Source organism: Plectropomus leopardus, chromosome 9, assembly GCF_026936395.1.
Source record: "Plectropomus leopardus strain MGB_pleo_1.0 chromosome 9, ASM2693639v1, whole genome shotgun sequence".
Lineage (NCBI taxonomy): Eukaryota > Metazoa > Chordata > Actinopteri > Perciformes > Serranidae > Plectropomus > Plectropomus leopardus.
In genome coordinates this window covers 33,724,397-33,746,626 of record NC_142184.1, presented here as the reverse complement: position 1 = coordinate 33,746,626, position 22,230 = coordinate 33,724,397, and the positions used below count along the sequence as shown (strand labels likewise).

The 22,230-nt window shown below is 39.0% G+C and overlaps 2 protein-coding genes across 2 annotated transcripts in view; both read right to left on the bottom strand.

The window, feature by feature from the left end:
* Nucleotides 1–295: 295 nt before the first annotated feature.
* dpm1 (dolichyl-phosphate mannosyltransferase subunit 1, catalytic) lies at nt 296–5,784 on the bottom strand. Its single transcript, XM_088082586.1, has 9 exons — nt 5,603–5,784; nt 5,179–5,278; nt 4,010–4,043; nt 3,851–3,927; nt 2,951–2,976; nt 2,036–2,131; nt 1,865–1,933; nt 1,644–1,758; nt 296–769 (listed from the first exon to the last, which is right to left on the bottom strand). Exons 1-9 carry the CDS (start codon nt 5,731–5,733, stop codon nt 665–667), a joined length of 753 nt encoding a protein of 250 aa, XP_087938712.1. The 5' UTR covers nt 5,734–5,784; the 3' UTR covers nt 296–664.
* A 1,240-nt stretch (nt 5,785–7,024) lies between these two features.
* The window catches only part of col20a1 (collagen type XX alpha 1 chain), a 43,250-nt gene continuing 28,044 nt past the window's right edge, over nt 7,025–22,230 (bottom strand). Inside the window, exons 17-42 of the mRNA XM_042491700.2 lie at nt 22,075–22,214; nt 21,853–21,985; nt 19,873–20,018; nt 19,557–19,686; nt 19,113–19,229; nt 18,847–18,993; nt 18,625–18,681; nt 17,529–17,567; nt 17,251–17,389; nt 15,951–16,093; nt 15,571–15,680; nt 15,012–15,170; nt 14,622–14,699; nt 13,569–13,655; nt 13,420–13,473; nt 13,194–13,289; nt 13,000–13,053; nt 12,801–12,854; nt 12,617–12,670; nt 10,927–10,998; nt 10,306–10,341; nt 10,106–10,172; nt 9,774–9,962; nt 9,044–9,121; nt 8,785–8,946; nt 7,025–7,945 (exon numbers count right to left, since the gene is read on the bottom strand). Coding sequence (XP_042347634.1) covers nt 7,917–7,945; nt 8,785–8,946; nt 9,044–9,121; nt 9,774–9,962; nt 10,106–10,172; nt 10,306–10,341; nt 10,927–10,998; nt 12,617–12,670; nt 12,801–12,854; nt 13,000–13,053; nt 13,194–13,289; nt 13,420–13,473; nt 13,569–13,655; nt 14,622–14,699; nt 15,012–15,170; nt 15,571–15,680; nt 15,951–16,093; nt 17,251–17,389; nt 17,529–17,567; nt 18,625–18,681; nt 18,847–18,993; nt 19,113–19,229; nt 19,557–19,686; nt 19,873–20,018; nt 21,853–21,985; nt 22,075–22,214 — 2,570 coding nt within the window. The 3' untranslated portion in view covers nt 7,025–7,916. The remainder of the gene's footprint in view (nt 7,946–8,784; nt 8,947–9,043; nt 9,122–9,773; nt 9,963–10,105; nt 10,173–10,305; nt 10,342–10,926; nt 10,999–12,616; nt 12,671–12,800; nt 12,855–12,999; nt 13,054–13,193; nt 13,290–13,419; nt 13,474–13,568; nt 13,656–14,621; nt 14,700–15,011; nt 15,171–15,570; nt 15,681–15,950; nt 16,094–17,250; nt 17,390–17,528; nt 17,568–18,624; nt 18,682–18,846; nt 18,994–19,112; nt 19,230–19,556; nt 19,687–19,872; nt 20,019–21,852; nt 21,986–22,074; nt 22,215–22,230) is intronic.

The window sequence follows — 22,230 nt, the reverse complement described above, 5'->3', positions numbered from 1 at the left end:
CTATTATTAAATATTTAAAAATATGTTACACAATTATGATAATTTTTAAGCACTTTTTTAAGGCCAATTTAATTAATTTTTTGTAAATCAATCCATTTTCTTTTTTAAAAATTTTTACTAATTTTCAGGTAATTTTCTTGCACTTTGTTTGTTTGGTTTTTTTTGTGTAATTCTTGCTTTTTTTTGTTGTTGATAATTTCTTTGTTTTTGGCTCACTGCATGCGAGCACCTGTCTGTAACCCATGACATTTTGCCTGATTTCATAAAAAGATCACAAACACAAAGAAACAGAACCAACAATACAAACTGTTTAATTTTGTACAAATGATTACAGGTGTGGCCTTTAAATGTGTACTCTGACAACCAGCTGTCTGGACTGGGAATGGTGAGACAGTGTGCTTTTTTCCAAACTAAGTGAAGAGGATGATGGGAATGTAAAGCACTGTGTTCCGTCAGTATTCCAGATAACTTGACAAGGAATTATTTTATATTTACTGCGGGAGAGTGAGACGTCTCCTTTGTCATTTGCCGTCATGTCACTGTCTGACCACCGGCAGGAGATTAATACGCCATTAAAATTCTGATACTACTCTTATAAAGACAGCAACTTCACGGGCCAACAGAACTCTCTACAGGGCTGTGTCCAAACCGATTACATCACTAATCATGTCGTGGCGAAGAGTGTGATCAGTCCTTTAGCGAATGACACAATCTCGTTCCCTCCGAGTTTGGACTCTCCATAAACTCGATCAACAAAGGAAATGGGTACCTGATGTTTTGAAGGTGGAGAAGAAGGAGAAGGAGAAGAATAAGGGAAAGAAGGGAAAGAAGAAGAAGAAGAAGAAGAAGAAGAAGATTATTTTTCAGTTCACATCCAAAGTCACAGATGCAGAGTCGCAAAACTGGCTTCCAAATTCAGCAGTTAAGGGTTAATTCAAGTTAAACTTAATGACATTTCTTTCCAGATTCTCTGCTTTTGCACCACTTATTTTATTTGATATGCTTTATTGAGTTAAAGCCTTCGTGCAGTTTCTATAGCCAAGATTCAAATTTGTGAAACATTTATTTTTTTTTAGTTTTGAAAACAAAAAAAAGTGTGATTTATCTGATTTTTCCATCAAGTCACCATCATACCAGATCTTTCTGAGCTAGATTTGGCCGTACAAACTTGAAACTGGCAGTTTAATTGTCCTTTTCCCTCATTTTCACTAAGGAAATAAATGTTTCAGTGAATGCCTTTAAATGCACAAAAAAATCTGTTTCTTTTTTTTGCTCTTATTCCAAAAAGATAATATTCCTACCAGGTAGTTTACATGGCTTATGAATTATTATTATAAATATATGCCACTGATACTCCCGTCTACATGCAGCTGTGAATACTCCAATTAATGTGCCATTTATTTTGCTTCTTTGCATCAAAATAGGATTTTTTCAGTATTTTGTCAGTATTGCGATGTTTGTCCATATCCTAAAAACCTATTGATACCGTAGTTTTTGATAATGTTTAAAAGAAGTTGCATTTCTCTTTTGGGCACGCATCTCTACCCCAGACTGCAAACTAACTGCTACAAGTATCCTTCTTAAACACACATAAATACATGAATGTATAAATGAATGAATGAATGAATGAATTTGGGCCTCACTTCTCCGATTGTGTAGTTGAGCTGTCTGGCGCGGACGATCATCTCCATCTGAAAGACGTAGCCTTTGGACACGCACCGCTCCACCAGACTCTCCAGCACAGCCTTCTTATACAACCTGACATCAGTGAGACAGAAACAGCAGGAGTGTGACAAAACACATCCCCAGGCACCAACAATTCAGGACTCAATGGTGCTCATTTCACAACAGTCGCAGCACTTACCTGAAGCTGCCTGTGAGGTCTGAAGCTCCGGGTCTCAGCAACACTTGAGTCAAAAAGTTGGCTCCCCGACTGCAAAGGAGAGACAGAAGACAGAGAGGACAGTCTAAGCTCAGCCTCTGCTCTGCTGTAATCGGGGTCAGTGCAGGACAGCTGTTGGTGACGTGCAGCTACCTGATGAGTTTCCTGCGCAGGTCCCAGCCGTACACGCCTCCGTTGCCTCGGTATCGAGTACCAGACACCAGGTCATAATTACCTTCCTTCTGCTTTCTGACAGACAGGACAAAACGGTGTTAACTAGAGAATTTCTGCACAATTTCTGTTTTCTTTTGAAATTCTCTTTTTATTGGTTTATGTGAACGTATAAAAACAAAATACACAACCAAAAAAAACAAAACATGAAGACCTTTTATTCATTTAAAAAAAAAAAAGAATAAATAAAATATAAAACAGAATGTACAAATAAATAGGTAGGGGAAAAAAAGAAAAAAGGGGGTATTATCTATATTATATATATGTATTATATATATATTATATATTATTATATAGACAATTAAATCATTATCTGGTTTCAATGTCAATATTTAGGTTTTTGACTTTGTCAGACAAAACAACGATTTGAAGACAACATCATGAAATTGTGATTGTGAGAAATTGCCAGATTTTTTTTACTATTTTCTGACATTTTCTAGACCAGACAATGGTAAACAATTGATAACTATAAATAAATTAAAAAAATTAACCGGCAGACAAATCATAATAATTTTAAATAAATAAGCAAGTTAATAATTTAAAAAAGGGTAGAAAATAAGCACAGAGACAAAAAAAAAAAAAAAAAATTCTGTAGGCAAGGGTACTAGATCTGAACATTCACACGTAGACAATGGGTGGCTACTAGTTAAACTATAATGTATTTCTGATATTTGTACAATTTCTCTTCTATTTTCTCTTCAATTGCCATTTGTGGCAAAGCACAGAAGCTGAATATTACTGTTGAAACATTCAGAAATAAATTTTGTGCATATTAGTTGAAAAATGGTTAAAAAATTAAAAACACATGATAGGAAATATACATTTAGTAACACTTACTCTATAAACTCTGGGATGAATTTAGGCTGCAATAAAAGAAAGACAAAGACAAAGACAAAATTAAAGGAACACTTCACCCCCAAATAATTGTTTGTATATTATATATTTGTGTTACACTGAATTTGTGAATAAAACTGCTTTTCTTGCACATCTCCACAGTGAACAAAGAATCCAAAAACAGAGGAAATTCTTGATAAATTGAAGTTATAGGAATCCACAATTATCAATAGCAAAACTATGCCGAAATATCTGTTTGCAAACTCTGATTTCTTCACGCATTTGACGCAACACAGGTAAAGTAACTACAATTATCATTTTGAGAGTGTTTCTTTAAATCACTCACAGAAGCTGTTATATTTCACATAATATTGCAATAACATAAAATGGAAATTTTAGGGAAGACAGAGTGGAGTAAGCTGACAAAAAGATTAGATCAGAGCCAAATTCTACCTCTGATGCACGGCAGGAATCTGACAAAGAACCAGGCAGGACTCAAATGATTAGCTGATTGATCGATTAGTCATTTGACAGAAAATTGTTCTGCAAGTACTTGGATAAATATATTAATCATTTCACTACATTTTTATGTATAAGTTCCATCTGGGGCTTCAAACAATAAAGTTTTTGTGTTTTTACACTTTTACGACTGTCTCTGGTATCCCTAATATGTTGCTGTCTTTGTTGAGCCTTTGCAATCTGATGACAACTTTATGAAATTGTGATTGTAAGAAATTGTCAATTTTTTACTATTTTCTGACATTTTCTCGACCAAATGACGATGAACAATTTAATACCATAAATTAAAAGAAATCACTGGCAGACTATTTATCAATGAAAATAATTGTTAGTGCTAGAATCAGCTTTGTGTGCACATGCAGATGAAACGTCAGCTCCACTCACATGATGGGAAAGGTCTGCGTCCATTATGATGATGAAGTTCCCTGTGGCGTGCTTCATGCCGTGGATGTAAGCAGTGCCTGCGCGAGGGAACGGGCTCATCAGTGGTTTTCAAAGGTAAGGAGAACAAATACATCAAGTTTCAAACAGTTGTGAACTTACCTAGGCCTAATTTTTTCGCTCTTGGTCGCAGAAGCTGAACCACAGAAAAGAGAGAGTCCGAATAAAGATCCCAGTCATTCATCGACTCTAAACAACATCTACATAAGCAGGCTAGACAGCTAAACACTGTAAATCATTTGATGTCTCTATGAATATGTTACAACATATTTAGCAATTCTCTAAAGGAGTGGACTCGAGTCAGACTTGATTCCGAAATTGAATACTTTACTTGACAAAATCAGATAGACTTGCAACTCGACTTGGTCTTCAATACCAATGACTCACGTCTTCACTTGGACTTTGCAACTTTAAAAAACTGCATACCTTCACCAAGACCAAAGATAAAAAAGTATGTTTTTTTCAATAGTGTGCCACAAATCAGTTAATTCCCCCTCATTTCCTGAATCAATGTTAATGCTATTCACTACCAGCAAGTCGACACTTAATTTACCAGACCTACTGTTTGAATCAATCACACAGAATCCAAGCAAGTTGTGTAAAAAATTATTCAGTATTATTATACAGAGAAGTTTTGTTTATGTACCGTATTGAAAAAATGCAGCTGGACTGAGAATCTCCCCTTTATTTTAATTATTTTCAAAAGGAAGACTTTTTACACATATAGTACTATTATTTACAACAAAGTGCTTCAAATTAATTAAAAAAATACCGTGACACAGAGAAGGTTATTGTTCTCTGAAAGAGTTATAACGTTGCAATCCAGGAGAGAACCATGAAAAACGAATGTTATGTTACTGGGCGCCAGTGGAAACAAATTATACCAAAGATAACTTTGTTTGCATACATAAACTGTGCAGTAGTCACAAAAAACAAAATGAAGTATGCAGAATGAGAGGGACAAAAATTACAGACGGAGATGCAACAACTATCAGCCAACATGTTTAAACAAATAAATACACATTTTAAAAAGCACTGATATTTTTTGTACATTTACATTACATTTAGTAAATGGCACCTTATGACTCATTAAGGACTTGAACACTTCAAGTTTAGGAATGAGGACTTGACTTGGTGCTTGGCAGTCTTGATTTTGGCATGGGACATGAACTGAGACTTATACAATATTAACAATAACAATAACTTAACCCCACATCTGTCTATTCTTTACTCAATAATGATACGTGCTATGTTTAGTTCTGCTCACTTACTATCTTGTCCTCTCCGTATATTTTCTGCAGCTGCTCTGCCACCTCCAGTGTCCCATCTGGGCTTCCGTCGTCAATGACAATTATCTCGTAGTTAAAACCACTGTAAAACCACAGGTTTTAATTTGATTGGGTGCACGCGCGCGCGCGCACACACACACACACACACACACACACACAAAGTTGACAAGTATATAAAGCGCAACATACGTGAGCTACAGCAAGCTAGCAAATATCCTTAAAAACATTAAGTTTCTACTGAAACCACAACAAATATTTAAAATTAGCGTTAAGAGCAGCGAACAGAGCTAACATTTCTCCTATTGGTTTAGTGACAGCTCATCACTGACAGGCTTTAGCTTACATCCCCACAGCAGTACTGATAGCTAGCATTAGCCGAGTAGCTTTCTGTGTCCCCGGAACTCACCTTTCCCCGAAATATTTCACCAAAAGCCAAACTATCAGAGGCAGGTTTTCCCTCTCGTTGTAGGTGGGTAACAGTACTGAGTATTTGTCCCCACTGTCCCGGTTTGAGGGCGAAGTTTTTCGGCTTGCCATGGCGACGTGAGTCTACCTTAGCCGCACCGCGTAAAGTTAGAAAAAGACAGCGCCCAAAGGCATCCGGTTGGATTTTCAAAAATAAAACTGAGTTGGAATAACTCATGGTGTACCTTACATCAGCTCTACTGAAAAATCAGGATAAAATAATGGAAAATATAAACATATCACAGCAAACTCAGGTTATCTTCTCAAATATTAGCATTACATTTCAATAGAATTTTAACACAGTGTATGGCGGTGTTGGTATGTATGTTTATGTAGGTATAATAAAACACTGACAGGGATAATTTTACCACACAGTGAGTACATTTTCCTTTTGATACTTATAGTCAATTATGCTAATACTTTTATTACTTTTAATATAGTATATTTACATGTAGTGGAATATTTTTTACAATGTGGAATTAGTAGCATCTGAAAAACAGTGATAGTCAACTATTTGCAAGCAGACTAAATCACAATGAAAATAAATTGATTCACATGGGATTGTTTTTATTTTAATAAATTTGATGTCCAACTACATAAAAACAACAACAACAACAACAACAACAACAACAACAACAACAACAACTTCTAACTGGAGCGTTTTTTTATCAAGAAATGTGCCAGGGGAGGAACCAAGATATCCTCAAATCCTAAAAATGCCCCTGTGTACGCCATACCTATTATGGGCATTTGCAACTGGTCCCCTGGCCTCTAGTCATTTTGCAAAAGTGGCCCAAGGACAAAGCCATGGTGTACAGCATATTGACATAGTGTGACTTCACAACCATGACAATAGAAACCATTAGTCAATGCTTTACTCACAAGCTCGTTACAACTTATTAACAACTAACTTTATTATGAATGTTATCTAAAAATTATCATACACCATATATTTTTGCATAGGCTGCAATTCAGGAAAGCAAGTCAACATGGTTGTTTTTATTTTGAAAAATAAATTTTGTCCAAACCGGAAAGAGAGTGCACTGCTTGGGCTATTTTAACCACTTTAACAATTGTGAAGTCTGACTTTACAGGTTGGAACTTCCAGTGTGCTCTTCAAAATAGACACCACTGGAAACACTTTTCTCCTCCGCAGTTCCGGCAAAGAAATATGACATTATTTCTATATCATAATTAGTCCCTGCTGGTTGATTTATTATTTCTTGGGAGAAAATAAATAATTCTATTTTCTGCAGGGAGGTTAGAGACACTTTGGCAGACTGCTGTCACAGTCCTCCTGCAGGAATCTATTCACCACACTTAACTATCCTGTAACTCCTTATAATAGAAAAAACACACTTCATTAAACACTTATTAATGGAATTTATTAACAAGATATATATATAGATATATATAAAAACAAACATCCCTTTGACACTCTTGTCTCTCACTCACTCACACTCACTCACTCACGCACGCACGCACACACACACACACACACACACACACACACACACACACACACACACACACACACACGCGCATCATTAAATGTTTATAACCCAGACCCCATTAAAGCCAGAACATGTAAACTTGACTTTTCATTACAAACAGGTACATTATAAAATATCATACACAAATGACTGTATACAGTAAATAAAATAAACATTATACAAAATATCATACACATAACAACCAACACTCTCACAGTATCATTTCTACCATGGAACAAAAACAAGCTTTCACACCATGGATTATGCTTTTTCATTATCCTTGAGGCAGTTAAGGTTAGAATGGCAAATGAAAAAAGGTAGAAATGTAACACAGATAGCTAAACTACTTGGCATTGATACAGTGCATGAATACATAAACATAGTGATAAAAAGGTTTCAGTGCGATTATGGTGTATAAGACAGCACCTGACTGATCCCAATGAGAAAATATTGTCCTTTAAGACGCTACTTTTCTGTTCATAAGGATTCTAAATGAGCAAGCTTTCTACTGATTCTTAGTTTATTCCTCTGCCATTTTTCTTCTGTCAAAGACAAGAGGACAGAGAGAGATCCTTCCCGTATTTGCCTCCTTTCCTCACACATGATAAAGCTTCTGCATCAGTCAGTGGCACGTTCAACACACCAAACCTCTTCAGCGGTGCTTTTTCAGCTCCATTTCCAGTCTGTCGTTCAGCTCCAAAGGAACCAGAGTCATTTCAAACAGACATCAGTCTTCTTTAACATCTGCTTGTTGATATCCACTTAAGGCTGGTAGCCGTAATAAGGGTCATCTGGATGAAAAAAACACATAAATAAGTCAACGTGACAGAGCACCTTTCACACCATGTTGGTAAGTAAACACAGGGTTATGCCAACATGCAAGTTTCCGACCGCTCTGATTAAATTTCTTTCATACACATGGAAAGAAGACAATAAGCAACGACAGAAGAAATGACCCAATAATAGCAAGAAATGAGAAAAAATACAAGAAAATTACCTGAAAATTTGTGAAAAAAAGAGAAAAAGAAAGTTAAAAAAAGTAATACTAATCCTGGTTTAAATGAAAGAGTATGTTTTCAGTGCAGTGGTAGTGCTACTTTTTCCATAATCTAATGACTGTTTTTTTAGTTTATTGTTCTACAATTAATAACAATAATTTTAAAATCAAACTTAATGTATTTGTTGACAGCCATAGTTTTTGCTGGATTTGTAATTATCAAACCCAAACAAAATCTGCAGATGAAAATAATAATTTGGCTCCCTTTACAGTAGAAAAAGCAATAGTAAATGTTAGTGTATGCTTTGTTTTAGAAAATGCACAGAATGGGCTGTCTAAGATGTGTGAGGTAGCTGTTGAGTAATTATGTAAATATGAAAAGACTTGTGAAATTATGAAATTATTCACTGTTAAAGAATTACGATATTTTCACAACAAAATATTTTTTTCTTGCTTCTGCTGCACACACTCTCCACTTTCCCCATAGATAACATCTTTCACCTGTTACTCAAATTGCATCTTTTTTTTTTTTATTTCATCACTTCACTTAAGGCTGCCGGGCTCAGTGTGAACCTGGATCATATGTTCAGGCTGTGTGTCACGTGAGCTGGTGGACTTTTCCTGGTCGCTCACCTGTTTGTGGGGGAAGTCTGTGGCAGCCTCCACTGCTGTCACACACACCCGGGGGTCCCACCTCGCCTGGCTGTCCGGGAGGTCCGGGGATCCCTGGGGGTCCTGGCTTACCATCATCTCCTTTGGAACCTGGGACTCCCAGCTTGGACTCACCTGGAGGACCTGCAGACACACACATAATACACAACACACACATCAAAACCAAATGTATGGATTATTTTACTGTGATTTATGAAACACGTGACTCAAAGAGAGGTACCTGCAAATCCTTTGACCCCTGTGGGCCCCTGTACGTTGGTCCCTGCATCACCTTTGCCCCCTGGCATACCTCTTCTTCCTGTCGAGCCAAAACTTTATATTATCACACTGAAGCCTAAAAATCATAGAGCGGTGACAAATTCTGGTGCTTGGATTGTTGTCATTAACCCTTTAACACCTGGATCGACATCAGTTTTCCTGATTTGATTTCAGATGCCTTTCACAAGCTTTGAAACCTTTGACACCCAAAAAATTTGGTTTGATTTCTTTCAAAAACACAGAAAAAAACATAACCAGCAACTTGGCAAGAAATGTCCCATAAAATGCGATAAAATAAGTAAAAGGTGACATGGAAAATATCTGAAAATTAGCTGGGGGGGATTATTAGACATCATCAAAACAAAAATAAAAACAAAAACAACAGGGAAAACGTGCACAACTATATTTATTTCTAGTTGTCTTTGTTAAAATTATGTACATTTATAGTATATATATATATATATATATATATATATATATATATATATATATATATATATATATATATATATATATATGTGTGTGTATATATACACATATGTATAAATTCATATATATTCATTTCTTTCTAATACTGGACCATTTTTCTGGTAAGGTTGCCTCATGCCCTCTTCCCATGTTTTTGAAAGAAATCAACATGCTCAGGTTTCAAAGGGTTAAACCTCTCAAGAATCTACACAATGGACTCTCACCCTGCTCTCCTGGATATCCAGGCCTGCCAGGTCTCCCCCTTGAGCCGACTTGCCCTTGGGTGCCCCTGCCGCCTGGGGGGCCCTTGGGTCCTGGTATACCAGGCTCCCCGGGGGGCCCCACCGGCTCCTCAATAGGAGCTGGCTTACGACTTATCTCGTTAATAAACATGTCGAGCTTCAAAACTTCCTCTGAAAAACACACACAACACAAAGTATGAGAATATGTTTGCATCTGGAGATGTTTTCGATGTTATAATGTGTGGGTAAATATGCAGATATCATCACTGTAAAGGTCCCAGTTTATTTGTCATGCTTGCTAACGGAGCACTCACTGTGTACTAGCTGCTCACAGGCCTGCGTCACCAGTTGGTAGATCATGGCCATAGACTGAGGCTCCCCCTGTTAAACATCAGCACCAGCCACCGTTTCAACAACAGACAATGTATTATTTTGAAATGGTACTTCTATTTTATTACTATTTTGAAATAATATTTGTGCCACAATAAGAAATTAATATAAAGCTATAACCCACCTTCTCTCCTCGTTCCCCTTTACCCCCCGGCAGACCCTGTAAAGCAACAGACACATGACCATCGAGATAAGTAAATAAGTAACCAACAACACGGCCTCATTTTCCTGCTCCCTCTACACTACATCTCTACATCTCTTCACCTTTAACACTCTCCTCATACACTGAGTCACCCACAACATGCTGCTGTGTGTGTGTGTGTGTGTGTGTGTGTGTGTGTGTGTGTGACAAACAGAAAGACAACATCTGATAACACACACAGACCTTTTGTTTTTGGATTTTTGGATTTCTGCATTAAGAGGGCTTGGCTCCAGGCCCACTAAGAGCAGGTCAAGAGCTCAGTGCACTGTTGCTCCATAATATTTTGGTCACTGCATTGGTGAAGGCACACTCGTACAAACATTCATAAAATTCTACAAAACTAAAAACTCAACTCAACATTTATGTTTTGCATTCTTTCCCACTTCACAGTTTTTCAACCAGCTGACAAGGTCAAACATTTACTACGTTTGTGGAAATATAGTGTTGATTGACAATTATGTTCACTGTGAATACCATGTCCAATACATCACTAAATGTGAAGACAGATATGGTTAATGGCACTTTCTGTCCCTCTCATCTTACCGTAGGACCCACAGGTCCTGCGAAGCCCCTTTCCCCTGCAGGCCCTGGGTGTCCTGGCATTCCTTGGAACCCCTGTAAAATATAAATTAATGTAAATGTCGATAAAGATTTCGAATATCTTTATTGTCCATCACTTAATAGTGACAGAAAGTCGTCTAAGGTTAGTGGCTCATTGATAACATAATAACATACACCCATGAAATAATGACTTCTGCAGCAATGCATTCAGTGCAGACACATGGAAACTCAACAGCTCAGAAAAGGGGAATCTTTGCTATTTTCTAACTGCAGGTCATAATGTAGACTTCACAAGTCAGAACTTGTTTAGCCATGTTTTTACATTAATGTAACAAGAAAAAGAAAACAAACACTGACTCTACATAGGAGCAATCATGTTTTTTTTTCAGCCACTGTAGTTAGAAGCCTATTAGCCAAAAGCAGTGTTGGAGAAACACTGACTGTAACATAAAATGTCTTTGTACAGTGTTTTTACTGGTTTAAAACAGCTGGTCTGTTTGTTTTGGAAGAGATCTCTACAGATCTCTGCTCACTGAAAAAACACCTGAACAATGAACACTGAGGGAATACTAACTAAATTTCGTTACATTTTACACAGCTCAAAGCCGCCCACCTAAAGCCTGATTCTGTCTCAAGTTTCTGCCAGTTAAAAGGCAGATTTTCCATGTGCTTTTGCTCATGGGGAGACTGTTGGGTCTGTGTGAATTAAATCAAAGTGCATGGTGCTCGACATGCTATCTATGTGCATAACGTCCTCAGATAACTTTCTGGATCTTATTGTAGAAACAGTTCACATATTGGCCTGAGGGTGGTGCTAGAGAAAAGCTATAAATGTGTCCAAACGGAGTGAGTTCATTCTCAGTAGAGTGAATCTATATCAGTCCATTAAACTGAATCTTCTGTGTAAGTAAAAGTACATTTTGCTCTGATGGTGGCACATGACAGAAGGTAATGGGTCACCAAAAACTCAAGGGCTAAATCCAAATCTCTGGACTTCACTGCAATTGTAGACTCGCAAACTTTGCTGGCGTGCACACGGGAAGTCTTTGAGTGCTGAGGTCCAAATCCACAATTCATCTGTCCCACAAGAGGCCTCAAGCTGACTTTCTGGAGATTTACAGAGAGTCTCAGGGTGCACACTTCACTAGACTTAACTATCTGCAATTCATAGCAATGTGGACATGACACTCATACTTTTCCAAATGCAGACTAGAAAAAACAAAACAATCTTATAATAAATGACTTCATTAAAATGTTACTTGAATAATATAACTACATCATAAAAAATATGTGTAGTCTATATGTTGTATAGAAAAGTTTGAATATCATTTTGTTCAGTCATAAAAAAGTCGATACATGAGATTTCTATCTCGTTATCTGCAGGGACAGATAAGCAGACAGAATATGACAGCAGCGATTACCATGTACATGACTGTAGTTGTTTTCCATGGCAACGAGTGACACAGACTGCAGGCGTGCCTATTAGTGGCCTGCAGTCTCTGCTCTCGCAGACTGAACGCGATGACAGAGGACACGTCACAGTACGTATGACTGAAGTCCAGAGGGTGGACTCTTGGATTTATTCTCTGACAGCAACAAACATCCACAGCAGAAGTTTTGTCACTTTCTCAAATTCTGCACACAGTAGCTCTAAAATGATATCCAGTCTTACCCTGGGTCCTGTAATGCCGGGTCCACCTATGTTCCCTTCAGGCCCCCTCATGCCCTGTGAATCACATGTCAGAGAGATGAGGACAAACACAAAGGAAGAGAAGGAGGATCAGTGCTTTAGCTCAGCTGTATGAAGAACTGCTGGTGTTTGCTGATCTGTATTGGCTAAAGATCAAGCAGCTCACCTTGGGGCCTGGAGGCCCCTCCTCTCCTTTTGGACCTGGAGGTCCTGGTAAACCCTTCAGAGAAAGAACACAGCAAGGTTAGAGCGAGTGCAATGAGAGGCAGATGAATGAGTTTAAGGGAAACAACTCAAAGAAGAAGACTTGAAGTGTTTTCTATTTTTTGTATTTTGGTGACTCCACTATTTCAGTTCAGACTCACCTGGCCTCCTGGCCGCCCAGGATCCCCCTTTTCCCCTCTTGCACCAGGTGGACCCTTGATGGAAAAATGAGAACACAGAAAATAAGCACATTTTAGACAACATACTAGATTCATGAGTCCAGTTTAACAATTTGCATCCCATGGTTACTAACACTATACACAAAGACATATCTAAAGCTAAGACTGTTACCCACCACTTTACCCTGCACAGCAATGCCTCGGGGTCCGGTGTTGCCCAGGGGTCCAAGACCTCCCTCTAATCCAGGCTTTCCTGGAGGACCCACCTCCCCCTGAAACACAGATAAATGAACTTGAGGACATAAAGTTGGAGCTCCAAGGCTTACGTTTAACTCAAACATGCACCTTAACATACACTTTAATGTGTAAATGGCCTGCCAGTTTTGGTGCCCTGTAGCTCACCTTTTGGCCATGTTCCCCCTTGTCGCCTTTCTCACCACGAGGACCTGGTTTTCCCTGGAGAAAAGAAAAAGTGTGTTGTCAAACATCTGTATCACAAAATATGACTCAGCTGATATTGCAGATCTAACTGAGATCTCATGGTAACATACTATTGGTCCAGGGGAACCGGGAGCTCCGGGGATGTCGGAGGAACAGGTGCAGGTGTACGGCTGGGCAGGGCAGCCCTCCTCATCTCGCTGACACACAGATTAACAGACATTAAGTCAGCTCTTTAAGCCAAAAGTAACTAAGCTCTCACAAAGTATTCCTCATTATTGAATAAGCACTGGAAAAACAGTGATGAAAGCTGCATGTTTGTGTGAAAGGCTAATATTTATGTTATGATATTATGATACTTATGTAAAAGTTTCCAAAGATATAATCAGTTTAAAATATTTAAATTTCAGACAGTGGCTATGCACAAAATCACATATAAATATACTGTATACAACATATCATATCAGTATGTATTGTACACTGTGTAATAGATTAACAGTTAAATACACCGTACACACTTAAGTATACTCAAGCAGCATGACAGTATCACATGACTGTATAGATCATGATCTTACCAGTCCAAGCTATTGTTGAGTTAAAATTGTTAATCACAACTATAATAACCTACATTAATTCTTCGACATGATGTAATATTTTTCAGTATTATTTTAAGGCACATAAAAATGATTTGATATTTTAAGTTAAAGTATGCTTTTCCAGTTCTTTTAAATGCCTGTGTGTGTCTCGCAGGGTGGATGGTCGATCAGTTCAGAGCTGATCAGATCAGATCGATGGATGAGAGGAGCAGCTGCTGCGAGTGAAAGCAAACTTTTAGACCCAGCAGAGTGAACAGTTAAATTTGACTTTCACTTTGCCTGATTAACAACATCCAGATACTGTGCAGCTAGAATGCACAACATACTCAGTTTTACATCATATTTGATATGAACAGTGTGCTGGTATGCTATTTTGAGCACAGCCAGTCTCATTTTTTTTCATTTTTATTCCACGATGGGCTGCCAAATACTAGCAATGGAAACGTTTAAAGTACAAGGCATTCAGCTCATTGTATTTCATATATTGGTTCAAACACAGCATCAACTCACAGTATGCCCATACCATGATAGAGCTAAACAAATGCTAAATACAAACAGTAAGAGACTGACCACTCCAGGCAGTTCACAGCAGGTATCATCTAAAGCCCAAGTGGTGTTACACACGATCTCAAAGGACTGCAGCTGGAACTGGAGACAATGAAGAACACGGGAAATAGGTTGAGCAAAGGACAAACAAAGTCAAAACTTAAGTCTGTTACAAACAAGCTGTATTAACTGGTGTGTCACATATAGAGATTATAAATATCGCTAGTTTCCAACTCATGTCCCTAGTTGGGCTTTTAGAAAGATATGTTAAGGGTATGTAATTGAGTTGCAGAGTTGTCCAGGATTAAATACAAAATTGAATCAAATAAAATAGAATCATATAGAATCGAAGAGAATATAATAGAATATAATAGAATAGAAAAGGAGAGCAGAACAGGACAGAACAGAGGGTACCGGTGCAGATCCACTGTTGGGTCCTCTGGTCTTGACCAGTTTTCCCAGCATCTCAAAGCCGTCGGTTGGCAGGTTGCCTAGAGGGCGGGCCGGCCTCTCTCCCACACGCTGGCAGTCCACAGACAGGGACACACTCACCTGGCTGACAGACAGGTGAACCTGCCAATCACAGGAGGCAGAAGACAGAGGACTGATCAACTCAAACCACAAGGGATAAAAAAAATGTAACGAAACCCCTGATGATTTTCACATATTAAAACCATGTAGTCAGATTTCACTCAGTCAAGTGGGCTAAATCAGCCAAACTACAATAATTCCTGTGATGGTTTCTTTGCCTCCCATCTCTCCATTTAGTGCCTTGTCATTACAGTTGGTCTTTATCATATGTTTTGAGGTTTTGTTTTAATAATAGAGTACACAAAAGGTGACGAGGTAACCGAGGTAGCTAGACAGAAAGAAGGGAAGATGATTTAACCGGATTCAAAGACGTGACATCAGTGTCATCTTTTGATAAATGACATTGATGCTGAACTGTCTTGCTCTGTGTATATATTTTCACCTTGTGAAAGCTGCCGTAGAACAGTCTGTGGACCTGCGACTGGTCAAAGGTCAGCTCTTGTACTTCTCCCCTGTAGTCCAGACTGAAGTACACCAGATGCTTGGTAGTAGCTGTAGAATGCACAAAAACAGAGGAAGATATACACTAATATATATACCACATAAACACACACACACACACACACACACACACACACACACACACACACCCTTTAAAATCATGACTACGTTGGAACCCCCCCCCCCCCATGAAGCTTTGGTGACCCCTAGTGGGGGTCAGGAATTCAAGGTTAGGAACCAATGATCTTTGGGCCCTGATGTCAAAATAAGATCTCATGAAAGAAAGTGAGACTAAAAAGATGAAGGGACGCAGAAACGCACGGTCGAGCACCACTCCCATCTTGGGCTGGAAGTCGTTGTCAGTGAGCTGCCAGAGGGCGAAGGGTTCCCTGGGTGTTTCCTGCAACACGCGGAAGGCGATGCTGATGGTGTGTTCAGGAGAAAAACCTGCAGGGTGGATAAACCTGGATGGAGAGAGGGAAATAAAGATAAAAGGGACCCTGCTGTGTTCTTTTTCTCTTAAAGATACAGTAAATTTGTTTGCAAATGCTGCACACCAACAGAGAGAGGAGTGTGTTATGAGATTTAACAGTGAATTGTGCTCATGTGCAGTTTAGTATTGAGTCAGCAGAGTGCAGCGTGATACTTTAGAGCTCTGTGTCAGAGTCTTATGAAGTGAGATCTGATGTAAGACGGCTACAGCCTCTCTCTGATCCTTTTTGTCATCCTCATAGACAGGATCAGGTGTCTAACTCTGGCTGTTCTCAGGGGTTCTAGTGGAACCCCTTCTCCTACATAGAGGAGTTCATTTTGCTGACATCCTTGCTCCTTTAATTCAACTATGACAACCTTCAACTAAAGCCAGATTTCCCTCAAATGTTCTCAGAAAAATATTTGAGGGTACTGTTTAGGTGTACAATGAGAGAGTTTGCTCCAGCCAGTGGGCAATGTTTGGTTTTGGCTTGTTTTTTTTTAACTTGACTGGCTCACAAACTTTCTCATTTTTCAGCTTAACAGTACACCAACTTTGTCTCATTTGAGGTGAGAAACAGGTAATGCAGTAACAGCATCTTGATTCATGATTGATCAGTGCTGCCTAGGTCAACAGTGTGACAGTAGTCCTTGCAGTGCTAATAGAAAGCACCAAAAGGAGGAGGAGGAACATGATTTTTTTATTTTACAAATTATCTGTCGCATGAACTACTGTGTAGTTTTAGTAAATATGACAAAAAGTTATTATTTTTTTTAAATTAACAACTAAAGCTTTGGTTGGCAGTTGGCGTTATTTCTGTCACTTTCTGTGACATCCTGACGTCACAATAGATCTTAATCAGTATTGGATTGGCAGTTAGCCGGTGTTATTCTTACAAAGTGTTTCTTAATTATTTCCTGAGTAACTGCCATTTCCTTAAAAATGGTGCTGCGTTGAATGAGAATGTTTCAATTGATAAACACAATTGAACATTGCACTACAATCCTTATCAACATAAGGCAGAGTGTATATAATTGTTCAAATATAACTGTGTTAGTTACTGTGGGGCTGCATTTATGGAAATTGGTGTATAAATACAAGCAAAACATGGAAAAGAAGCAGAGGGAGAATTAAAGCAGATGATCTCACTTGGTGCTCTGTGTCAGCTGGACGTCTCTGTACAGAGTGTAGGTGGGCAGCGTGTTGAAGACAAAAGGCTCGGCTGCCACGCCGTCCACGGAAGAGTGAGCTGTCTGAGTCAGACCAAACGCCTCCATCATGTCAAAACCTGAGACAACAACCACATGACAGACAGAAATGAGATGCAGCTTTTAAGACAATGCAGTGACAGATTATTATTTTTTTTCTAAATCTGATGATTCAGTTATTCTAAATGAGCCTTTGAGTTTCTATATAAGGTGTCTCACCTTTAACAATGTTATTTCTGATGGTGACTTCGGGGCAGACTGTAACACAACAGGGAAATGTTGAATCATTACAATCAAAGCAGAGAAACCATCAGAGAGTTTTGAGGTTGTATGTCTCTGTGCACCATTCAAGGTGCACATACAGTTCATATCATGTGTGTGAAAACATGGATGCTTCACAAACACCTCCTCCCCGGCAGCACTGAAGATCTCTACAATCAGCGCACAGTATTAGAGTCACCAATTCAGTGTCTGACCATGTGTCTCCCCCTCTGTTTCTGGCGTATGACTTTGAAAAATGGCCAGAAAAGTGTTTTTGTGGAACATTATGATGTCACAGATGACCTTTGACCTTTTGTGTGTAAAATGTCAGCACTCCATCATTTTATCCTACTGGACATTTGTGTGAAACTTCAGCATATGAATTCTTGAATTCTGACCAAAAACATGTTTGAGGTTGCAGTGACCTTTGAGTCAAACTGGACTTTTGAGCCAAATTTGAGGAAACTCCCTCAAGGCCCTCTTCAGATATTGCGCTCCTAAGAATGAGACACACACAATGTCATAGCTATCGCCAGCATGGAGACATAAAAGTCTGAAAGTCTCATTATGGGCTAAAAGCAATAAGGAGTGGGAAACTGATTATCAAAACAGTTGCACAAGAGTGGAATGTACTATTGCCTATTTATCATCTTTCAGAGAAATCAGATTGTAATAAGAAGACAGTAATTTGATGGTCTGATTGACATTGTGTGGTCTTAATTGATGGTAACGAGTAAATTTTATTTACACATAAAAATAAAAAATGATGCAGGTCGTCATGACTGCTATAAAATGAATTTCACCCACATCACCAAAACAAATTGTTACATACACTCTGAGTGTGTTAATGTTGAGAGGATGAAAGAAATAGAACAACAGAACAACTAATGAGTCAGTCAGTTTGCTGGGGACCCTCTGGACTCAAGATTATGACCATTATAATTCTGCTCAGTTTGAACTGAAATGACTTCTTTGAGAGATGACAAAAATAATTCATGTACTAATCAGACTTATTTCTATAAAATAATCTAATTGCAATATGATAATGAGTCACCTTCATTGTGGATTGGGTACATCCGGGGATGGATGGGAATTCTGACTGGAGCCGTGGCTATGAAGGAAAACGTAAAATGAATAACTTAACAAACAGAGAAGTGGTAGGGATTATTCAATAAGGGAATTTATGAAAAGCAGGTTTTGGCATTTATGGTAAGCTAACGAATAACTAAGTTTAACATGTAACAGAGTGTTTGTGTCCCCTGAGATCAGGTCAGACCTGTTGGATGGAGAATGGAGACGGCAGCGCCCTCTGCTGAGCCCAGAAGAGAGTGCACGCTGATGCGATACAAAGTCTCTGGATCCAGATCAGTGAAACAGTGGCTGCTGCTGGACTCATCCACAGTTTCTTCCTTTGTGTGCTTGTCTGTAAACAACACACACATAGGCAACACATATACACACACCAATGGGTAAATTAATAGAGCTGAATGTGGTTTCTGAAACTTTTTGTACACACAGATGATAAATTTTACATCAGATTACCTTTGACAGACTGGATGACAATACGGTATCCATCGACAGCAGACACAGGTCGCCAAGACACACAGATACTGGAGTGGTCTGACCTGACCACACTCACACTGCTTACCCGCAGACTGGCTGGAGGGAGAGAGGGACAGATCGGTTAAGTAGAAGGCAGATAAACACAACACCTAGATATGGACTTTGATGTAGCAGTGATCACAGGTCTTCAAGGATCTGCAAGGATTATTACACATAATGATAAACAGACCTGGATTATAATGAATTATGAGTATGTTTGGAATACACTGTAGACATCAGAATCATACAAGATAGAAATGATACTGAAGCGTCAGTATCATTTCTGTGTTTTCTGTTTTTTCTGGTTTATTGTTGCTCCTTGTCTAGACTTTTTAAACTGGGTCAGTTTTCCAGCAGATCACTTTTTAAAAAGCTGTGACTCACTGGTTTTGCCCTGAGCTGATCCGCTGCCTCCCTCTCTGTTGCGGTACTCGGCGGTGACCAGGATGCTGTAACGTGTATCAGGCTGTAACGGCTCAAGCACCACCCGCTTTTCACCTCCTGGGACCAACACCTGTTATACAGAAAACCCAGCTTTCAAAGTCAAGCTTTTAAGGTAAAACATCCATCTGTCTACACAGTGACTGAGATAATTTGCAGTTTTTGGAATTCTCTGTGACCCCTGAGCAGCACTGTAATTTACTGTCCTGCAGGAAGAAGGACAAAGCTGCTGAAGAGCTGACGATTACAGCCCACTCACAGTGCTGTCCTGGGTTTCCGCTGCAGTCAGTGCGGTATATGTCACACGATACTGGAGGACGTGAGCGTTGGGAGGTACCCAGCTGACCACCAGGCTGACTGCCGTCTCCTCAGAGATGGATATGCTGGATGGGCCGCCACCAGACACTGCAGGGACAAAATACAAAAAGCAGAGATATTAAGACTCACTACAAGGAAATATCTATTAATGAAAGATTAGAAATATTGCCCTGATGATGAGAAAATTGGCTTAAAATTGGCCTTTGCCTCTGAAACAATAAAATAACTGTGAAAATGCAGAGCATTGAAGGAAGGTAGAGATAATGTAGCGCACAAATTAGGAAAAGGCCATAAAATACAGAGTTCGGATAACTTTGAAGGAGTTGCAGAGCTCAGCGACTGTAAAGGTGCACCAGTCAACCACATTAAGAGCTTTGTGTAAAAATGGCCTGTAAATCATTACCCAAGAACTAGCAGTACCGCTTTGCAGTTGTTTGCCTTCACAAACCAGTCAAATTGTTGAGTTTATATCCATGTCTGTCTAGACTCATACAATACAAGTAATGGTGAAGGGATTTAATAAAAGATATTAGGTGTATTTTTTGGCAAGATGGAAGTTATCACTATTTTGACATGTGTGATTCCAGTGAATAGTTACAGTAAGAAATATGCTGTCATCACTTGGAGACTATTTTCATAGAGGAGTACAGAGGAGTGATAAAGAGCTTTTTCAGGTGATGAAGCGATAAGCTTGTGGTGGAGCACCAGAGGAACAGGGTAGAACACAAAGGTGTAGCCCTGACAAACAGTAGACAATGCTTTAAATACATGTTCCTACAAAGAAACTACAAATTCTAAAACATGTATGCTTGACAAACATCTTTAACCCCGCAGCACAGAAGATCTCTATAATCAGCAGAGTTTCACGGTGGACACCCAAAATTAGTGATATTGGGTAATGGCCAAAAAAGTGTTTTTGCAGAACATTATGATGTCACAGTAAGGTTGACCTTTAGACTTCTGGATATAACATATCATCACTTCATCATGTTATCGTTTCAGACATGTGTGTGAAATTTTGTCATACTTTGGACATGAATTCTTGAATTACGGCCAAAAACATGTTTCATGAGGTCACAGTGACCTTTGACCGCCAAATTTTATCTTACGTCCAAGTGAACATTTGCACCAAATTTGAGGAAACTCCATCAAGGCCTTCCTGAGATACTGCATCAATGACAATGAGACAGGGGCAAGGTCACAGTGACCTTGACCTTTGACCACCAAATTCTAATCACTTCACTACTGAGTTCAACTGTATGTTTGTTCCAGAGTTGAAGAAATTTCCTCAGACTGTTCTTGAGATATTGTGTTCACACAAATGAAGCAGATAGGGTCAGAGTGACCATGACCTTTGGCCAGCAAATTCAAAAGAGTCTGTCACTGAGACCAAGTAAATATTTGTGTCAAATATGAAGAAATTCCCTAAAACTGAGATATTGACAAGAATGGGATGGACGTACATGCATATGAATACCCCAAAAACAAAATGCCTCCAGTAATGGCTATCACTAGTGCTGAGGCATAAAAACATTAGAACACGGTCCAGATTGAAAAATACAGAACTTTCCCTTTAATATAAGATATAAATGATATACTGTAATATTCAGCACAGGACCAACAGTGTTTTCAGTGCCAGGATTTCTATTAAAGTCTGTAAGCGTTGCTCTTTACTTTGTCTGTTGCGCCATGGAAAATATCAGTGTTTATTTGCTATATGCTACCCAGTTTTCTCTCTACAAATTCAAAAGGAATCTGTACATACAAATTTAAACTTTTCTGTTCACTGGGGGATTTTTTTTCCAGGAAAGGAACAAAGCATGTTCATATTTAGGGCCATAAATTACTCTCCAGTGCTGCTGATACTATTATTACAGTGTAGTGTGTAATTAATTAGTGTGTGGGGGTGTGTGTGACTCACAGGTGCTGTAGCGTATGGCCACAGCTTCACTCTGCGCTCCATCTCCATAAAGAGCAGACAGAGAGATCTGGTATTCCTTATCGTCCTCCACCCCCTCCAGGATCGCCCCCTCACTCTCACCATTTACCCTCAGCTAAAATAAACACGGAAGATTTTATTCACATCATGTATCAATCATCATTACACATATTACACTCCACTCATCCTTTAATCCATCCCCACCTGTCTCAGGTCTCCACCACTGAGGGAGATCCACTTGATGAGGTAAGAGACGACATCATCAGCTGCGGCCTCCCAGCGCACGGTGATGTCACTGCCTGAGAAATTAGTCACCCTGAGGTCTGATGGAGAAGGCACCTTCACTAGGAGAGAAGGAAA